Source organism: Symphodus melops, assembly GCF_947650265.1.
Source record: "Symphodus melops genome assembly, chromosome: 2".
Taxonomy (NCBI): Eukaryota; Metazoa; Chordata; class Actinopteri; order Labriformes; family Labridae; genus Symphodus; species Symphodus melops.
The window spans coordinates 16651041-16671814 of record NC_136692.1 but is presented as its reverse complement, the minus strand read 5'-3'; the positions used below and the strand labels follow the sequence as shown (position 1 = coordinate 16671814).

Here is a 20774-nt window from a genome sequence, read left to right as displayed (position 1 = left end):
ATATTTGGAGCTCTACCTCTTCTGGATTTTGATTTGTCGCTGAGGGAGAGATGACATTGACAAGTGGCGGTGTTCCAAAAGTTGTCACTACTTTTAACTTAGTGCTGTGAGCACGGAGACAATAAAATGCCAACTGGGTTTTTGCACTTCGGGCACTGAAAATTCTGAAGTCTATTGTTTTCATTGAGAAAATGAGTAACTGCCAGCGCAAAAACTGCAGTTTGGGGACCCCAATCGAGTTTGTCCATCAGGAAATAATCTCTGCAGCATAGAGAAATGTATGGTGCTAACATGATTTCTTTAGAGAAATCATCTTAACAAATGATGACCACTTTAAGGCTGGAGTAAGATGCAAACTAAACCTGATGAGTGGGGTTATTGACCATGGGATTATAGTGTTTGAGTCCTCCCACTGTCAGAGGAAAAGGGCCTAAATGAGAACATGTTAAATTGTGTTCAAGAGAAAGGAACACCTATTGCCTGGTGATAACTGCTAGCTTAACACAGACCTAAGGAAAGGACTCCTGCAGCACTCTTTGTTGATTTAAACAAACTCTATCTGAGCCAGGTCAGGTTCCTATAACACCTGTTCTGCCTATTAGGTCAAAGTCATAGAATCATTATTGTTATCTCCTACTAAGAGAAAATAAGATTTGTTAATGTAGTTAGATAATGACTCAAAATGAGTTGAGAGAATTATCTGGGTGCCTGGGTGTGTCCGTGTGAACGCGTATTTATGTTTTGGGTGTACACTTTATTTGTGTGTCGATACTTACTGCCTTCTAACATTGCTCTGCCTTACAGAGAGCTCATGCTGTTTCGGTAAGTGTGTGTATGAGCGTGTATGGATGCACATGTATCTTAAATTGTCCTCTGTCCTCTCTTGCTTACTGGCACACCCACCTCACTCTTCTGTGTGTGCATTGGCCTCTGAATTAACTCGGTTCTCCCTCTTTCTCCTCTCTCTGTCCTTTCACTACCTCCTTTTCCACCCTATTCTCCAATTTCTTTTATCCTTCTCTTCATCTTCCCCATCCCTTTTGATATATATGTGTCCTTCATCTATTTCATTTCTGTACTTCTTTTAATCTAAATATATATATATATATTTTTTTTTTCTCCTTTCTCCTTTCCCCATATCTTCATTCTGTTATTCTCTGTCTTTCTTCCCCCTATCCTCTTCTTGTCCTGGCGGCTATGCTATGTCGGGCCTATGCTCTATGCGTGTGTGTGTGCTACACTGCTCTGCTCTACGTATCATCTCTGTGTTTGCCTGCTCTGCAGCGGAGGAGACACAGGCCTCGCGGAAATAACCTCAGTGTATGTACCTCTCTCTCCCTCGATCTCTTTTCTCTTCCTCTCCTCACTAGATTCCTCTATGCCTCTTTCAATTATCTTCAAACTTGATCTGCACCAAAATGTAGTTGATGGTTGTTTCTAACTCTTGTAAATTGCCATGTGGGTGGGTTTGACCATCTGTAATACAGCAAGGAAGGTGACAGTTGATATCTTTGTAGTCATATTAATTCCTCAGGCTCTAAAGGCACAGGCGGTGCCTGGGAGGGACTAGCGGGCGCTTTAGCTAGCTAGTAGTAGTAAACTTGTGACTGGCATGGGGAACCCTAAATCTCAGAGCACCTGCTCTTAAAAGATGAGTAACCCCATAGCTCCAGCAAAAAAAATATTCTGTGGCACAGCCAATGTCTAAAGGACTTTTCGGTATACCAACACTACTTATTTGGCATTCAGCACAACTGAAATAGGAACTAAAATCCCAATTTTCCAGCAGGTCACGCCAATATTGTGCAGGCCCAAACATGGGCTAGTTTGAACGTTATTTTTTAATTATGATGGTGTTTACAGTATGCACTACCTTCAATTAAGATGTTGCACAAGCTTAGGTAAGAGGTATAAGTCATACCTCGAATCTCCCCCATAGTAAATGTGATATCCATAGTAAATTTCTGGTTGTCACGGAGCATCAATTTGAAAGGTGGGATAACTTAGAGGATGAGGAGGACTTGTTAATTAAATGACAACAGTTAACAGATTAAACGTATGTGGTGCAACCAAAGAATGACACAACTTTAGTGCAAAATTTACTCATTTCAACATTTGAGAGTGGACGATGCACACTATCGAGATAGACGTTATATAGCTGGTGAAACAGGTATAAACTCTTAATTTTATTCCTCTAAAGTACTTCCTTTATACCCAACTCAGTAATCATCTATTCATAACCAATCATTCTCCAATCAGGTCAGGCACAGATCAACTCCCTGCAACAATTGTGTCTGCAACTAAAAGAAAGCTATTAATAAGAGATAAAAACCAAATTGGTGACCTACTTTTTGGAGCAGGCTGACAGAGACTTGGATAATCATAAATGATCCTTGTTCTATGTCATTATCTTATCAATAGGCAATCAATATATTTCCTCGAGTTTGGTTGATGAGTGTGACAGGACCGTTGGGCTCAGGCTTATTGACAAAAAAGATGGGCAATTTCATTTCTGTCAAACCTCACCCATTGTACTTTCTTGAGACACATAATAAGTGTCAGATACAGTTTAGATCTGTTTTTGCAACACAAAGAAAAGTCCTCAAACTAAATGTGTAAATACACAGAGAAACAAATACAAAAATTAATGCTTGGCTAAAAAAAAGTATATTCTTATTTCAAAAGAAGAAAGTGAACAGATGTGTTTGTAGCAACATTTAAAGTGGACACATGTTCTTTTTTCCATTGGATCTAATAAACAACAAATATGTGGTCCACAAAAAAGATAGAAAAATGATATGTGGACATTTGTTTTGAAAGACATGAAGCGAATACATGAAATTCACTTTTTGAAATTAAAAGGGTAACCATCTGAGAAGTGTTGATGCAGTAAAGCCCACCCACGTGGTACTCAAAGCTCTTCAAAACCAACTGTGACCTAAATTCAGTATTTAAATATACTTTGGTTGCCTTTCTCCTTATTTCAATCTCTCCTATGAGCTCTTTCTCTGTTCCCCCTCTCTCTTTCTCTCCCTCCCGTGTCTGCTCGTGTTGAGGTCCCCTCTGCTTTTCATCGTTTGTTCTTTGTTACGACTTTCCCTTGGAGTTCAGCCGTTTTGCAGCGTGTGTGGAAGTGTGTGTTTCTGTGTTTGTGTTTTATCGTGCATTTCAGTCTGCTGCATTGCCGCAGACCGAGTCATGACGAAAGCATGGACTGGCCTGATGTGCATCTTTTGGCCCGTATGCAGGGTATTGGGCAGCTTCGGCATGTCAATAGTCATGCATGACATGGCAGAGCTGAGTCTTGCCATTGATGTGATCAACAGGAAAGAAACCAAGGGAAAAAAGGAAAAGTGCTGCCTTTACAGTGACTTGTGCAATGGGTTTGAAAGGTGGACTGTATGTGTGTGAGTGTATGTGTAACTATATTAAGTGTATGCTTTATGGTAGAATGCTGCTGGCTTCACAGAGGGCATGCATGGCTTGTATTGAACTGTTTGAAGAGTGTACAGACAGCCGTATGTGTTGTGCAGCTCCTCTCTGGTCCAGCCTGCTACTTACAGACAGTGATGTGCTTTGTCATCAGGGTGGTGAGGCTTTTTGTTCTGGGTTTAGATTAAGCAGGATCCTATCCTGGTCAGAAGAGCCAAATGATGAACCCAGCAAGACAACCCAGATCAAATCCAGACTTCCAGTTCCTTTTTCACCCTGATATGCAACTGGAGAAACGTTAATGTTGTGTGTGTAATGTTATTATATGGGATCAACTCAATGATCCTGACCTTATTTTAAAAAAAGGTCTGAGGGCATCAACAAATGGTTTTCAAATAATATTATGCAGATTTTTTAAATTGGGTTCTTGTCGAGCATTTTGACCAGGCTCTTAATTCATGGAACATACGTTTACATCATCCACATGGCAGTCATGTTTGATTACTCTAATACTCTATTAAAATGCTTCTTGGATGGTCCCATTTCCTAGTTGGGAACTTATTTTTTAGGGGCATGATCAAGAGGTTTAAGTCACAAAGAAACAACATGGAAGGTACAGTTAAGTAGCTTTAATGTAGGTCACTATAAGTGAACAGAAACCCAACAGCTTACCAGATTATAAATGATTGAGCAAAATGACGCATTCAATATGTGAGCAAAAAAAAGTTTGTTTAATCTAGCAAGCATTAACCTAGATATTCCATGTGTCTGCGAAATATGACATCAATGCAACATTTACTCTGGCTCTTAAAGCTGTTGTGTGAACTTCAGGTGGGTTTTTTATGAATTTCCAAACCGTTGTTTGACCAAGACAAGCATTCTTTTTTTCTTTTTTTTTTTAAGATTTAATTTTGGGCTTTTGTGCCTTTATAGAAGAGACAGGACAGTGAATAGAGATGGAAATAACGGAGAGAGAGTGGGGATTGACATGTGGGAAAGGAGCCCCAGGTTGCATTCAAACCCGGGCCGCCCGCGTTAAGGACTATAGCCTCCATATATGGGACGCACACACTAGCCACTGTGCCACTAGTGCCCCATAGACAAGCATTCTTGATAACAAAATATATGATAATGGCATTTTTGTAATTAGCCAGATAAGAGACTAAAAAACTTAATTTAGGTTGTTCTTAAAAGTCTATACTTCTATTTTGTTTATTTTATCTGTTCAAATGAGCAATTGTTTATCAAGCCTTTAATATGAGAGAATAATGATGAAAAATAACAGTACTAATGAGAGGGTGTTGAACACCCCCTGTTCCAGCTTCACAATGGAAAGAATATGGCTTTCTACCTGGATTGTCTCTATACTAAATATGGCTGCCATCTGGAAAAGTCAAGTCAACTGTTGTGCCTTGTGCATGTAAGGCATGGTTTTTATAACCGTCCATGCTTGCTCTCTGTCCCTCTGCCTCTTTTCTCCCTCTTTCTGTTAGCTCCCTGTTTACATTTCTCTGTCTGCTTTATTCCACCATGTCTTGGTAAAGCAGCATGATAATACATTGTCAACAGCTTAGTAGTTCGGGTTTTAAGTGCTATGGTTCAAGCTACTTGATTTCAACTATAAGTTTTAAAACATGATCTACGGTGGGTCAAATAGTGCTTAGAAGTCATGTAACTGATTTGTTTTGGATCTGATGGGTAAAGGTAACAGGACAAAAGAAGAGGCAAAGTGTTTATTAAAAAATAAAAAAGGCAAAACATGAATTTTCCTTAACAACTGTTATATAATTTGGTTCTGCTATTTGACCCAAGTCAGATATTGTCATTTAGTCGGCACATATACTTATTGAATACATAATCTGAACCAATATTTGCAGCTCTACAGTAGTGCCAGAAACGTGTTCAAAGTCAATGAAGTGAAGAATGTTTTCATCTTACAACTGAAAATGGACTAAAGAAGTCAGCATGCATTCAATCTCGTGTTTTTTTCTCCTCTGTCTTTCTTTCTTTCTTTTTCTTTTTCTCTATTTTTTGTATTATCTCCTTTCTCCTTGTCCCCCCTTCTGTACTTTCTCCCTTGCTCATTCCTTCTGTCCTCGCAGACCATTACTGACACAAGTCCAATGCATCGCTCCACCTCCAGCCTGGTCCATGGGCGCACAGGTCGGGGCGTGAGACTAGACGACTACTCCCTGGAGAGAGTGGTGTCTGAAGAGGGTAGACACGGAGGACGCAGGCACAGAGATAGGAGTCATCGTGCCTCGCAGCGCTCCCTGACCAGATACACCGATGCAGACACGGGTGAGTCACTGTATACCACACTTAATGTACATGTAACTTATGACATTAACAGTTGTAAATATCATGATTGTGTCACACATTTTGAAGCTCAGCAGCTTCTTTTAGCTTTATCATAGAAAGGTGGTGAACCAAATAAACCACCTTTTTGTTTCCATTATGCAACATTCAAACTGAGTTCTATTACTAACTCTGGATAACTTGTGCTTTAAACCCCCTGACCTGTGCCTTAATTGTCTCATTGGTTGATCCATATGCACAAATATCAATCATCAATCAGTCTATACCTATCTATAAATCCAAGAATCTCTGTGCGTCTGTCTGTGTGTTTGTAAGTCGAGTTTCATCTGTTTCAACCATTCGTACGATCAATGTCACACTGTGCTGGTGTGTTGCTCAGGACCCAAAGAAGTGCAGTGCTGATTGTAAAGTTATCCATTCCTAAAGAGCCTACTCTTGTTTCAGGAACCTTAGCTAAATATAGATTATTTCTATAACCTTCGTTTTATCTAAAATCTAATCAAGTGCTTGCTAAAGTTAAGTGACTTTCTCCATGACAACAGTTTATTTGAGGACCTTCTGTCAGGATTCCGGTTTCACTATAATACTGAGACTGCACTGGTTAAAGTGACATATAATCTACTTCTATCCTCAGACAGGGGACTTATCTCTGTACTTGTCCTGTTAAATCCAATTCTCTACACCTTGGCTAATACTATAAGGAAACCTTATTTTTTTTAAAACATATCCACATCAAGGAAGTCTGATGACCCCTTTAAACACTGCGTTGGATTTTCCTCATGAATGAATGATATAGTTGTACTGTCTTTTATGTAAGCCTTAAATGAACATCACAATTTATTCAATAACAATTGCTGAGGCATTTATGAACAATCTGTTCAAAAAGCTAAGAGAGCATCATAGTATTCACCACGTTTTATGTAACTCAATTCTTCGCACAAAAAAGTCCTTCAGAGGAGCACTGTGCCAGCAGATAGCCCACTTCATCACTAATTGTGATTGCAAATTGCATGCTTGAGCTGTAAAACTAATGCAAGCTGAGCTGCGACTGTTAAACTCTAAATCCCCTGTGTAATTTGAGAGCCCTCTTATTTGGTTGTGAGGATGCTTGTCTGACTCCTGGACTCTGAAGTATGATGGTGTTTTCAATAAGTGTTCTTTTCTCTATGTTTGACTGTACAGATATAGTAGATTATTTTGTAGACGTTTTTTAATCTAAATCCTCTTTAAATGAACTTTTGCCATGTAGAAGAATTGTTTATCCACTACAGACATCTGTTGGTGAGGTGAAGAAACAAGAAGTATTGTATCTACAAATGTAAACTGAAACATCTCCTTGCTAGGCCTGGGCACAGACCTCAGCACTACGACGCAGTCAGGCGACCTTCCACCTAAGGAGCGTGAGCGGGACCGTGGCCGGACCAAGGATCGTCATCATCACCATCACCACCACCACCATCACAGCTCTATTGACAAGGAGCGCTATGGCCCAGACCGCCACGACTACTCCCACAGGCCTCCCCATGATCGCCACTGGTCCAGGTCACCCAGTGAGGGACCTGATGGACGAGGACACAGACAGGTGGGCTTTAAACTCCTCTGAGTTTTAAGAAAAAACTAATATTGGGTAATGTCCAATAGACTCTTCTTCTTTTCTTGCTAATTCCACAGATGTAGCGTTCCTTTTTTAACAAAGACTAATGGAATACATTTGAAGATCCTTTCACACATGAACTCCAGATAATTTTAAAGATTATGTCCAGACATTTCGATCCTGAAAGGCCATTTCACCCCTGGCCCACACAGCAGGGGATTCTCCATGTTGGTTGTGTTCTCACTGCTTGCATTTGGTTGGTTGGCTGGGGGATTGAGGTGAGCAGCAAAGAGTATTAATAAAATAAACTCTTTCGTCCCCAGAGCTGTCACTTCATGTAAAAAAAAATGTTGCCAAATAAATTTGACAGATTTTCTGTACATCTTAAGACTTTAATTCAGCAGAACAAAATTTGATCAACATTTGCGTTTAATAAACTGAGCATAACAAAGTGATCGGTCACCATGTGGATATGATGAATAATGCCTCAATAAAAGCCCCATTATCCAAGACCATGTTTTGTACTATCATTATGGGTGCTGGCAATGATAAATTATGTCAGAGGTTTTCATATTATTGGATAACTCTTAAACATCTTTAAACATTTTTCATCTTTTTTAAAGCATCTTTGTCTTTTAGTGATTATTTTATATCTTAAAGGTCTTTATAGTTGTTTGAATGTTGTTTGTCTCTTTTTACTATCTTAATCACCCTCACTGTAACATTCTCTCACATTAACAATTCAATTGTGGGTTACTTTAACCTTCAATTATTATATTTTTATGTTATATATAATATTATATTTAATTAATCATCCATAGTCAACATGAAAATGAGAAGACAATCAAACATTTACCTACGTCACGTCATTATGAGCCTTAGTCTCCACAGACAGTGTTTACATGGTATGTCTGTCATTAGCTTGCTTACTGTATGTGTAAATTACACACTGAGGTGGTGGAACATCATAAAGATCAATTCATTTATTCTCTCTTTTGTGCTTCCTCCAGTATCTGTCTCTTCTTTCCCAGTAGTAATTATCAATCGATCCACTTTTTCACAAACATCGAAGAAGCTCGCGAAACAGTTTTTTCTCACGTGTGCCACCTCTTAAGTCCTCTCGCAAGCCCCCCAGTGGAGGTGTGTCTCACCGGTTTAAAACAGCTGCTTTATATTATTCCTAGTTAAACAATGCTGTGTCTTTTAAACACATTAGAGTAGGTTGTCAAATATCTTATCCAAAAGAGTTTTAAGAAACTGGCGAGTTTTCAAAAAGGTGAAGGACTTATTGATTTTTTTGTGAAGTGAGCCATAACTCTTGACTTTTTCGTCTTCTAGAGAAACTGTTCTATTACCAAGTAATAATTCACACAAATCTAAGCACAAACTTATGGATTTCAATTTTTTTTCTTTTATCCTTTTTTCTTTATCACTGTTTTTCTCTCTTTTCATTACTCTTCAATGTGACATTTGGCTTCTTAGTGTAAATTCTTTGCCCCATCACTGTCATTTTAAATGATTTTAAATGTTGTCTCTTCTCTATCTTTCTGTCGCTGTCTCTTCACCACCTCTTTAATGTATTCTGGTCTCTGGTGTTGTTGTGGTGCATTTTGATTTTCCTTGTTTACATTTTACTGTAGGGCAGTAGTTCGGTCAGCGGCAGCCCCGTCCCTTCGACCTCGGGGACCAGCACTCCGAGAAGAGGCCGTCGCCAGCTGCCCCAGACCCCTGCTGTCCCCCGTCCACATGTCTCCTACTCCCCTGCTGTCCGCAAACCAAGCTATGGCCCCCCCGGGCCTGGTCGTCTGCGCTCTCCCTCCCCCCGACACTTCTCCCCACCAGACCACGACATAGGCTACCACCACAGACCCGCATCAAGACAGGCTTCCCCACACCACGGGGGCTCCTCATCCCGGCACGGTTCGCCACGCTCCCCAAGGCACCAGTCCCCGCGCTCACCCCTCCATGGCTCGCCCAGATCCCCCCACCGAGGCCGGTGGAGTGGGCCTCTGCCAGGAGACAGTCTGGAGGGTGATGGGCCCTTCTATGAACGCGACTATGAGTATGAGCGGCACCACGAGCCCCCTGCCTATGAGCAAAGCCTATCCCATGGGAACCCTCACTCACATGGAGGAAATCCTCACCCACACCCACGCTCGCCTAGGACTGCCCGCCACGGGCCTCCTCCACCCCCTCACCCACATACACGTAGGGTGCCTAATGGCTACCGTTCATCCTCACCTTCCCCACATCGTAGGGGGCCACCTGGGGTGCCTCCCCATCCGCACCACCGCCCTCCCCGTGCCCGAGGGCCCCGCAAGGGCCCGCATGAACCTTACAGCGAGACAGACGAGGATGACTGGTGCTAGCAACCCCAGGGAGCAAGGGATACGGGCAGGAGAAAAAGAGAAGAATAGCAGCCTCTGGTGCTCTGGCCTTGGTTATGTAGTCTTTAGTAAAGCAAAGTAGGGGGACATTTTCTTGGGGTAGAACACCCCTCTGAGCCCTTCAACTTCCCCCCTAAGACTCTTAAAGAGAGGAGGGGCAAATGGGATGGGGGTGAAGGTGCTGCAGATTTTGTGTGTAGGACTCAAATTAGTGACGGAGCAGCACACAGATGAAATGACAAAAGACAAATCCAAGACAACTAAAAGGCGCGGACAGGGCCCAGTTTGACGCTCTCTCTCTCCAGGTCTCAGAACTACACGTTGCAGAATTCAATGCTTGACCAGCAAGGACGGGCTGCACGAGGAGGAAGAGAGAGAGGTGTGGGAAAATCAAAGCGAGGGAGTAGCATGTAAATGGCTGGGGATTATCACAGTTTACGAGGCCTAAACGCACTTCTCCCAGACGGTTGTCTTGTGGGTTAGTATTTTCAGATGTTTACTGTCTGTAGCTGGCAAGTCTGCAAATTTAGCTGGAACATGGAGTCCACTACTTTGACTCTGCTTGTTTGACTGATGTGTGTCAAGAAAAAAAATATAACAAAAGCCAGGAGCCCCCTACCCATACATGCCAAGCTATGCCTCCAGAAAATCACACTTGAACAGTTAAGAACAACAATGAAACTTTACATGACAAACTATGAAAAGAAAAAAAGGGAGAACAACCACTTTATCTCTAACCTTTTTCCTTTCCAAGCGACAGAACCAGGAAGCTCCGCCTATACTGCAAAAACCAGCCATTCGCAGCGCTGGCTGATACTTGATGAGTTTTATCATCTCTGTTTACTGTTAAAGACTCACTCAATGCTGACGGAACTGGTGTGACATCACTTCCTGTCCGGTGTCGGTCGTGGTTGTAGTGGAAAGCGGCAGGGCAAAGTGTTGTTTTACTTCCTGCTAGTTGCGCCATGAACAGGGTGGGCTCAGGTAACTTGAGAAGGGAGTTGGGCACTTCGTCAAACTCCGTCCTTCTCTGTTTCTCCACTCGTCACAAAACAAGGGATGACCTGACAGGAAATGACATCACACAGGTTGAATGTGGCGGAGGAGAGGAAAGGAGGGATGGGGAAAAGACTAATTTCTTCAGTATTTCTTCTATTGATTACTTCTCCTTCTTGTTCTTCTTGGACATTGGAGCTTGGTTCTTCTGTTGCATTTGCTCAGCCTCCTTTGATCTTTTAGATCGTTGAGTCCAAAATTTGATGGAAACCTGCATGATTGATTAAATACATACTAGAGAGGAAATCTAACCAGTGTGGGTGGGACCTGGGGGCTTTATAGAAAACTTTGAATTTAGGTTTACAAAAGAAGTTCTCTTCTTTCAGACACTCTCTCTCTCTCTCTCTCTCTCTCTTACATCTCAAATGGAATTTTGGTTAACTTTTTACCTAAAAGAAGATCAAACTTTCGGCTATTTTGTCTGTTTTGTCGGTTCAAAAGTTTCTATAACTTATTAAAAAAAAAATTGAAGAACAGTGCAGGGCCACATTTAAGTCTCCTGTTCTTGAGAAACAAGAGGGAGAATGAGTAAGGGGAGAGACAGACTTCTACCACACTTGATTTGTTATTTTTGATGATGATAGTCTTATGAATAATAATATCAATGTCAATGCAAAATGACACTGACAATGATGATGATGATGAAAATTATGATTGATGATGATTGATGATATGTTGCTGTAGATTTGTGGTCATGTTATTTGGGGTTTATGTGTGCTATGTCCATTTTGTTTACATGCATTATATTTTGATCTCCCTCCGTCCAATGACGTTTACCGGGTTCCTGATGCTTTCTTGCAACATTTGGTGCAATTGTGGCTTAGGAACAATCATTAGCGTTGCGTGTTGTAACGCAACTCTTAAGATACACTCTCTATTCAGAAGGTTGGAGGGCAGGGGTGCTTTGGTACTTGACTTGCAAGGATGTATGGGGTCAGAACTCTTGTCAAACCAGCCCAAAGATCAAGAATTCAGACTAAGAGGCCAGGATAAACCAGAAAGCTGAGAAAGTGGAAGAGTTTTATACTGCAGAGATTTCAATCAAGCCTGTTTTACAAAGGATGAATTCTTCCACCTGCAGCCAAAAAACTACTAATCTCAATGTTTCCCTCTGTCAGGTTCTGTAGCGTTTGTGAGATTGATTCCTTACAGCACAGTATTGGTGGTATAGTGTAGGTGTCAGTATTATGTGGTGGTGTTCTCCTATATAAGCCCAGGGGGACAAATATTAACACACATTATTCGGCCTCTCCCCCCGACAGGACAGCCTCGAGGCCACTTCCTGGTTTCTAGACCTGGAGTGAGATCCCTGCTTAAAACTATCTCCTGCATCTTTGGAAGATCCAAAAAGTCCAGTCCTAGTCAGGAAACTTGGATGTAGCCTTGGAGATGCCATATCTGTCCGATTGTCAGTCCGTCCTTTGTTTGCCTGTCTGTGCCAATGCTGACCCCAAGGCCCCCTCCAGCCCCCTCTCTCAGGTCTGGATAACCAGAGAACAGTCACCAAATCACCGATCCAATCATTCAAGGTTGTAGCAAAACTGAAATATCCTCTGCCAAAAGCCACTTCAGTATCCACAGACCTCACTTTCCTCGTCTATCTCAATTATTTTCTGTCCATTTGCTTTGACATCTGTTATTTCAGCTTGCAAAAGTAACACTAAAGGCATTACCGGACAGAAAACACAGAGGAATAATTATTTCATCCTTCTTATTTTGAGGGACAATTATAGAATATTCAATAACTCTAGGACATGAAGATAAAGTATAGATAAATATAGATGATAAACTACGTATAAATATAGGTATAATGCAGTAGATGTAGTTAAAGATAACATTTTTAATAAGAAGAATTTCAAAGATTTATTTATTTATTTTGCATACCGCTCATGACACAGTAGATGATCCAGCTACTCTTGGAAACCTTGCACTGTTTTTTTCACAGTCGCTGAAACCAGAAATGAACCCTTGCCCACGTGTTCTGACTATGCAGACCTCATAAGCGTCCTCATAGTATTCTTTCGTAAGGATTAATTGCATCGCTGTAAAAGGGAATAATAATATAGAAGCACTCTGATTAATGAAAATGTGAAGATTGACACCATGTTTGCACACATATCATGACATCACACCCCCCCCCCCCCCCCCACACCCCCCCCCCACACACACACACACACACACACACACACACACACATTTCTATCCTGTCCTGAAATGTGTTCCTTACAGACCTGCTGTTAAGCATAGTGTAGTAAAGATTTTGGGGGTTGTTTTCTTTGTTGTTAATTTGTTCAACAGAAGTCGAGGGGCATACACCCAAAACCCTTCTGCTCTTCCCTCCCCTCAGGAGAGGCTAGGAAGGAACCCCTACAGAGCCACAGTGCCTTCTGTATCAGTCACAGTCATCAGTACCCAAATCTCCTCGCCTCTAGCCGCTCACACCTATCCCCCCATATACACTCAGTAGTTGTTGTGATCAACCAAACTACGCCTTAAAAGCCAAGTCTAACTGTCTCCCATGCTAGCATAAACATATTGTGAGCTGTGATTTGAGGACGGGGCCCTGTGTGGCAACAGCCATGAGGCTAGCCTTGACGTATAAAAAATTCATTATCAAGTCTGGCGTTAGATTAACTCCCTTTCAAAAAAAATATAAAAAATTTCGCTCTGCTAACCAAAAATAAAGAATCCGGTAATGGAGAATATTAATTGTTGATACTAATGATGTTGCTAACAAGCTAGCCCTCTTAGCATTCCCTCTCTGTTATACCAATTCCTAATAAAAAGCAATGCGAAAGAGCTAGCAAAAAACCTGATGATTTCAGGTCTTCTCAATGAGAATGTCCTTACCTGCACCACTTGTCAGTGAATAGTCCAGCTCAAGTGTTGCCTGTTTGGCACGCCATTCGCCAAAGTTTGAGCACTGGCTGTATGTTATTAAGTAGTGTTAGGTTTTTGCATATTGTGTCCATCGAAGAGATGTCGCGGGTACAGTTTCAGAAGGTGTAGTATAAGGTTTTCAGAGGTGCAAAGCAGTTTGCTTACTTCTCAGGTCCAACTAGAGTTAGGTAGCTAGCTAGTTAGCAAATGTAGAAAAGAATCAGCTATGAAAAAGCAGGTCAGACATTGAGTTATTGTATGGTTTTACTTGGCATGGGGTCGGACCCAGACCCCTCCTGTCACTAACCCTCAGAACACACACTTCCCCATCAGCAGCCTGCAGACACACCAACACTTGAGTTCAAGTGTTCAAGTGTGTTGACTGACAGGAAAAACCCACCTCCATATTGGCTCCACAACAACACTTGCTTGTCCAGAATTGTAACAGCAGATCCAAAACGGCGATGCACAATGCCCTTGTGTAAAATCAAGTTGTGTTTTTGCTTTTCTGAGAACACAACCATTGGGGGATAAGAGTGGACACAATTCTGTCTTGTTCTTAGTTCCAGGGTTTTTTTATTTTATTTTAAATGGGGTATAGGTGTTTTGCAAGGTGTTTTTTCTCAGTCATGGCTTTTCTCCAAATTGGGTTTCTACGAGTTTACCCTTCAGTCTCAAATTCTAACTAATAATGGGGTGAAAGAAAAACTAACAGGACAAACCAACCCATCCACTCACTTGGCTGTGAAATTGTGTCAGTGGGTTAGTCTTGAGGCAATGTGTTGACAAAAACACTAATAAGGGCTCTCTTTAAAAAAAAAAAAAAAGTACACAGTGGGTTTTCATGTACAGTTGTGCTACCAAAAGTTGTGCTTATGTAGCTGAAGCCACACTGTGGTCTCCCCTTTGTACAGCACTAGATGTGTGCATGCGTGTGTGTGTGTAGGGAGTTGAGAGCAAGGCAGGGATGGAGAGAGGGGAAGGTGGGTGGGTGGGTCAAAAAGCAATGAGAGATTTTGATAATTAGAATGCCCTTTTGTGGGGTGGACGGGGGGATTGTGGGAGAGAGGGCAGCAGCAGAGGTTGTAGTGATTAAAATACACAATTTCACAATGGCACTGGACCACTTTTCAGGCTCATCATCATACTCAGAAGACATTTTATCATTGTCACTCGATCCACACATTACATGGTCACACTTTGAGGGGGGCTGCAAGAGGAGAACACTACGGCTTGTGCTGTGTGTGTGTGTGTGTGTGTGTGTGTGTGTGTGTGTGTGTGTGTGTGTCTGGAACTTTGTCATTGTATGTTTACAAGTGTTTTGAGGTCTGAATGAGCATATTTGGTGTGGAAGCTGAATATTTTAACAATTGATTAATCTGGCAAATTATTTTTTTTATGTTTAAACACTTAGTCATGTTGTTTATAAAATATCCAAAGAGTGTTGAATAAAAGCCAACATTTGTACATTTCATACATTTTCAGTTAGTTTGGACTTGGCTGGAATACACCCATTTATAATTAAAAAGTAAAGCTTTCAGTTCCCGAAATGCTCAATATTGTAGTTTGAAATAAAACTATAGCAAACCTGACAAAAAAAACAATTATAATAAGGTGCACATAACAATGAAAATGCAGGGAGCAGTTACAGTTGTTCCAAATGCAAAAGTATGCAAAGAAAGTTCACATTGTGAAAATAGATAGAAAAGCATTGTTTTTAAACAAGGATATCGGACAGATAAAGATGGTCCATCCTCCAAGGACCCACAATTTATAATTTTAATCAATACATTAAAAAAATATTATTAAATGTCATATTTTTAATGGTTAATTAGTCACCTTATTTTTTCAGATTATATTTTGCAGTGTGTGTGTGTGTGTGTGTATCTGTGTTCTTTATATATGTGTCTGTGTTCTTATGTGCAAGTGTCCTGACACCATCAGCTACAGTAGGTAACCCGCAGTGCCTTAAACTGTACAGGACACAATGATTTCTCCCTCTGAAATGGTCCCAGTGCACGCACTCAAGATTTTCATGTCCTCATCCCCATCTTCATCCCCTTTCCTCCCTCACTCACTCACTCCTTATCTCCTTCTGGGATCATTCAAATAAGCCTGGATGGGTGAGGGGTTTTTGGCGGGTGGGATTTCACACCCATTATCTTCCTTGCATCTGTTGTATATTTTGACTGTAATTCCTGTGTATATAATCCATAAACAAGTTCATCTTCATTAATTCTGTCTCCTCTAGCTGTGTTTTATTCTTTATTCTCTGCATTTTCACACATGTTCTTTGTACTCATATTCCTCATGCAATACCATTCATAAACACAAGGTGGTGGGATTTACCTTTCACAATTATCACTCTTTATGCAAGGTGTACAGTATGTCTCTGTACGCAGTGTAGGTTGACTGAGTTCATGCCAGTACATGTGGGTGTGTTTTGTCTGAGAACGTCAGTCTGAAATGTTGTGGATGTGTCTTTGTCTGCACATTCAGTTCTTTATGAATTCAGCAAATATTAGGGATGATATTTTTGATCATTTCTTCTTCTTCAAATCACTTTCCTTCACTTGATATGTTATATCAAATAACAAAATGTTAATGCATCATTAAAAAAAGCTTGTGGAGACTATAAATAAACTGGGAAGAAGACCTAAAATATTATATCTGAAAAGAACTGCCTAAAGCTTCTGCTCGCTGTTGGCTGGTCACAAATAATTGCCAAAAACCATAACTGGCTAGCCGCTAGCTGCAGACACAAAGGAAAGCATGCATTTACATGGACTTGTGTCTGTCTGTGTCCATGTGAAACATGAGATTGTTTAATATACTTTTGATTATTTTCGTCTTCAAAGTGGGTGTAGGCTTCCTGATTCAGGAAGAACCACTTTCTGCCATTTGCAAGTCAGTCAATCATTAAAGTTTCAAAGTTTTACACTGCTAATGGTTAGATACCAATACTTGATGGCAAAAGTGTTGAAAACTGTGACCTTCTTATGCGTTCAGCACACACCAAGCAACAGTAGCATTCACAGTGGCTTTTAAATAATGTCAAATTAATGTCACTGATGCTCTGTTCAGCTCTTTTGATCTAACAAAAAGTATACCTGATTCCACAGAGTTCCACTTTCATAAATGTTTTTGAAGTATCAACTGAGCCAAGCACTAATTTGACCTAAAATGAATATACTTGATAAATGTAATCTAATTAAAAAAACCTAGTTTCTGTGGAAAAGTGGTCGACAAAAGATATACATATATAATTGCCTTAAATACTGCTGATGGGGAGGGAGGTGTGCAGCCCCCAATCCTAATGCTCTTTGGTTCAAGCCATCGACGGTCTCTCCCCACATTTCCCATCACTCCATGCTTTTCCAAATAAAAAGTAAAGGCAAATCCCATAAAAACAATATTTGCTGATTAGAACTTCTAGCTAGGTAACCTAAAGCATAAACTTGCAATGAATTACCTTTGTGACTGTTCCAGTTCAAGTGTTTCCAGTTTACTGTTAGCCATTGATGCATGAGAGTTACAAAATTAAGTAGCTAACTGCTAGCTACTGAGGCATGATAGTGTTGTCCAGCTTACTGTTAGCAAATGACACATGCAGCAGACACAGAGCTATTGTAGACTTGCTTGGAAGCAGAGCTTGTGTTTGCCTGATTAGATTCAAGTCAGGCTCCTAAGCTGCTTAAATGTTAGCTAGATGATAACTTTGTTCATCTAGTGCTGGCTAAGCAGATACAGAGTGTTTAAACAACTATGTTATTACATTTTAGAGAGGATAAATAGCACATACGCACTAATTAAATTAATTATACCATAAAATAATAGCCCAATTTAGTCTCTTTTTTTTTAAGCAAAGCTGGTAGCCTAATGATAACAGTCCTTGCTCAGTGCTAATGCATATGGATGCATGACTATGGATTTGGTGAATGTTATCAAAACTTTTATCCCTGATACTTGATGTTCTCATTACTTCTCTGTGCTGATTTACAGTCAAACTGGTTCCCTAGTGACAAATGTGTCTCCTGGTGTTGCCACAGTAAACCTCAAGGCCCCTCTCTCTGTTTCCATCAGTTATTGTATTTATTTCTTACTCTATCCTCGTCTTTTTTTTTTCATCACCACCAACCCAGTAAAAACAAGTTGCTCTCAGAAGTTCTGTCCTTATGTATTTTTGACAAGACAACCGAGCATGATTGTATTTTCTTTTTTTGTAACAATTTGTAGCACTCATTTCATATTCCTCTGGAACTTTTTTCCGTCACTAAACAATTAATTGTTTAATTTATGCTAACTACTATTGAATTTGATTGAAAATGGGTTTGGTTTTGCTAAAGCCACATTTTTTCGATTATCTAACACAGCAAAAGATTGTGCCATTTCTGTCTACACTTTAACAGGATTCCATTTTAAAAAATATTTCAGGGGACTCTTATGTCACTCTACACTCATTTATGTCACAATGTCCCCATTTATTGCTGATATTAAGTACTAGTTTTACTGTAAGTTCTTTTATGATGCTTAGGCTTGTTGGGGAAAATAACACCCTACAACAAGCAGTGAGGGATTAAATATTTCAAATGATCCATACATGAGGAATCACATTGTTGTCAGTGCAGAAATGCATTTGGGTATATATCTGAAGCAACTGCAGCCATCCATTCCATCACCAAGCAAATCATCATAAACTCGACCCAGTAGAAACCGAACCAGTGCCACAGTAGAAAACCATACAGAATTCACTCAGCAAGTGGGGGAGAAAAAATAAAACATACATGGCAATTTAAGAAAAAAGAGAAGTATTTAATTACAGATTTGCATGTGCAATGTGCATGCCACTATGTGGGGTAACAAGTCAACTTCAGGAATAAAAAAAAATAAAATAAATATAAAGAAAAAAGTATATATAGGCTATGTAAAAAATATATATAGATAGATGTTTTTAAGAGCAATGTGTTTCTTTTGTTTCTTCTATTTTTAAAAACAAAAAATGCCAAAAAACTTGACCAAAAAAAAAACAATAAAAACCTTTGAAAAATCATCCTGATAAAAAAAATGGAAATGACTTTGGTGATGAATCAAAGAATGTTTGTTTGTTATATTTGCCAGTTATTTCACGGGGGTAAACTGTGGGACATGGATAGCTAACACTTTAACTAACATTACAAAAGGAAGAAAAAATATTTTAAAAAAGGGGGAGAAGGAATATGAAACTTTTCCTTGATGAAAAACAATTCCTTTGAGAGTAAAGAGATGCCTGAAACTGAATCTGGTGATGTTATTCCCATTTATTCCAGCTACGAAATACCTTCTTTCTCTCTCCCTCTCTCTTTCCCTGACCATCTCTTTTTCCCACTCTGTTTCTTTCTCTATCTATCTGCAGTTTCTACCAGTGCATTTTGTAATTTCAAACAGATCTCTTCCTAAAGAACCAGAATAAACCAGAGGAATGCATTCTACCTGTTTTCTTGTCTGCCTATTATTTGCACCCATTTACACACAGAAACAGTAACACACTGGATTAATCTTTTCTTTTCTTTTTTTCTTTAAAGATGATAATTATTAAATTGATAAAATGTGTTTAAATAAATCAATATTTATTTAGAGTACCTATTTATTAAACAATCTCAAGATACTTTACAAATAGAGTAGCTCCGGATACTCCTCTTTTGTTTTATTATTTACAATAACCCATCATACTTAAGACCATTAAGCAAAGAAAAAGCAGCAAAGAAAAACTTCCTTGTTGGAGATGAAGAGCAACTACAACAGATTTATAGGTCTGTATTTAGCTATCATGCCTGAATCAAGAATAGCAGGCAGCAGCTACTTTAAATGGCTGTGTTATAGCCTGTTAATATATAGTTTTTATCTAAGCAGTGCTAAGGGCAAGACTTCCTGAAGAAGCTTATAGTTGGAGTAGGGTCTACAGATAGGTTATATGAAAAAAAAAAAAATAGTCAAGGTTAATATGTGACAGAAAAATACAAAAGACAAAATACATTTTAAAAAGCTGTAGTAAGGAAAAAAAGATAAGAGGCATCGAATATAGCAGCCTTAACAAAACAACAGTGATCCTTAGCTGCTCTTATTAGCTTCCATTCATACACTAAAGTGTTGAGTTAATGTGAAATATTAGTAGGTCACTAACATTTATCACAAGTGCAAATGTTAACACAGTGATATACATACTGCACAAAACAACAACAATAGTAGCCTATATAAGTGAGTGACTGCAGTTTTCAATACAAACAGACCAAAGTGACACAGCCAAGCTCAGCTACAAAGAATCAAGAATAATTCTTTCGTTAAAAGCCACTGTAATTGGTTCCTTGTGGGAAGCTATAGCATTATAAAACAAACTTATTCAACACAATTCTATTAAGCTGAATACAGTCTATAGGAGGAAGCCAAATGTTACTTTCAAATTATCTGATATAGGAGGGTTTGGTGGAAAGACTTCAGTTTTTAGCTTTAAAGGCCAGATGTTAGAACAAGGTTTAATATGTGGTAAAACATTATATGGGGGTATGTACACCCTGTGAAGTAAATTCAGTCCAGTAATGAGAAGAAACCAGCTATTCCTTTCATTATCAACATCCATATGAAGTTTACGTCAGCAAACATTGATTTGCCCAGTGCTTTGACAGGACCATGATGTCTTGGAGAAATTGTAATACATATTTGTGTGTTGTCTGCGCAGTTCTGATAACAATTTTTTTTTGTTTTTTCTAATCTGAGCAAGTGGGAGCATGTAGACGTTAAACAGAAGAGGCCCCAGGATGGATCCCCGGGGAACGCTGAAAGTAATTTTTGTTTGCTCAGATTTGAAGTTACTGATAGACAGGCAGGACTCAAACCAGTTTAGTGCTTTGCCAAAGACTCCAACCAAATTTTCCAGTCGATCGAGTAATAAATTGTGGTTAACTGTATCAAACGCAGCACTGAGATCAAGTAAAACTCAGACTGAAGTTCTGCCACTGTCTGTGTTTAAACTGATGTCATTAAACACCTTGACCACAGCTGTCTCAGTGCTGTGATTTTGTCTAAAAACCTGACTGGAAGACTCCGAAGCAGTTATTTATGTAGTGATATAA

At 39.8% G+C, this 20774-nt stretch overlaps 1 protein-coding gene across 1 annotated transcript in view; it reads left to right on the top strand.

Moving 5' to 3' along the window:
* The window catches only part of cacna1ab (calcium channel, voltage-dependent, P/Q type, alpha 1A subunit, b), a 136974-nt gene extending 117838 nt beyond the window's left edge, over positions 1 to 19136 (top strand). The window contains exons 45-48 of the mRNA XM_079336713.1: positions 1285 to 1320; positions 5535 to 5733; positions 7095 to 7333; positions 8986 to 19136. Coding sequence (XP_079192839.1) covers positions 1285 to 1320; positions 5535 to 5733; positions 7095 to 7333; positions 8986 to 9714 — 1203 coding nt within the window. The 3' untranslated portion in view covers positions 9715 to 19136. The remainder of the gene's footprint in view (positions 1 to 1284; positions 1321 to 5534; positions 5734 to 7094; positions 7334 to 8985) is intronic.
* Positions 19137 to 20774: the final 1638 nt, after the last annotated feature.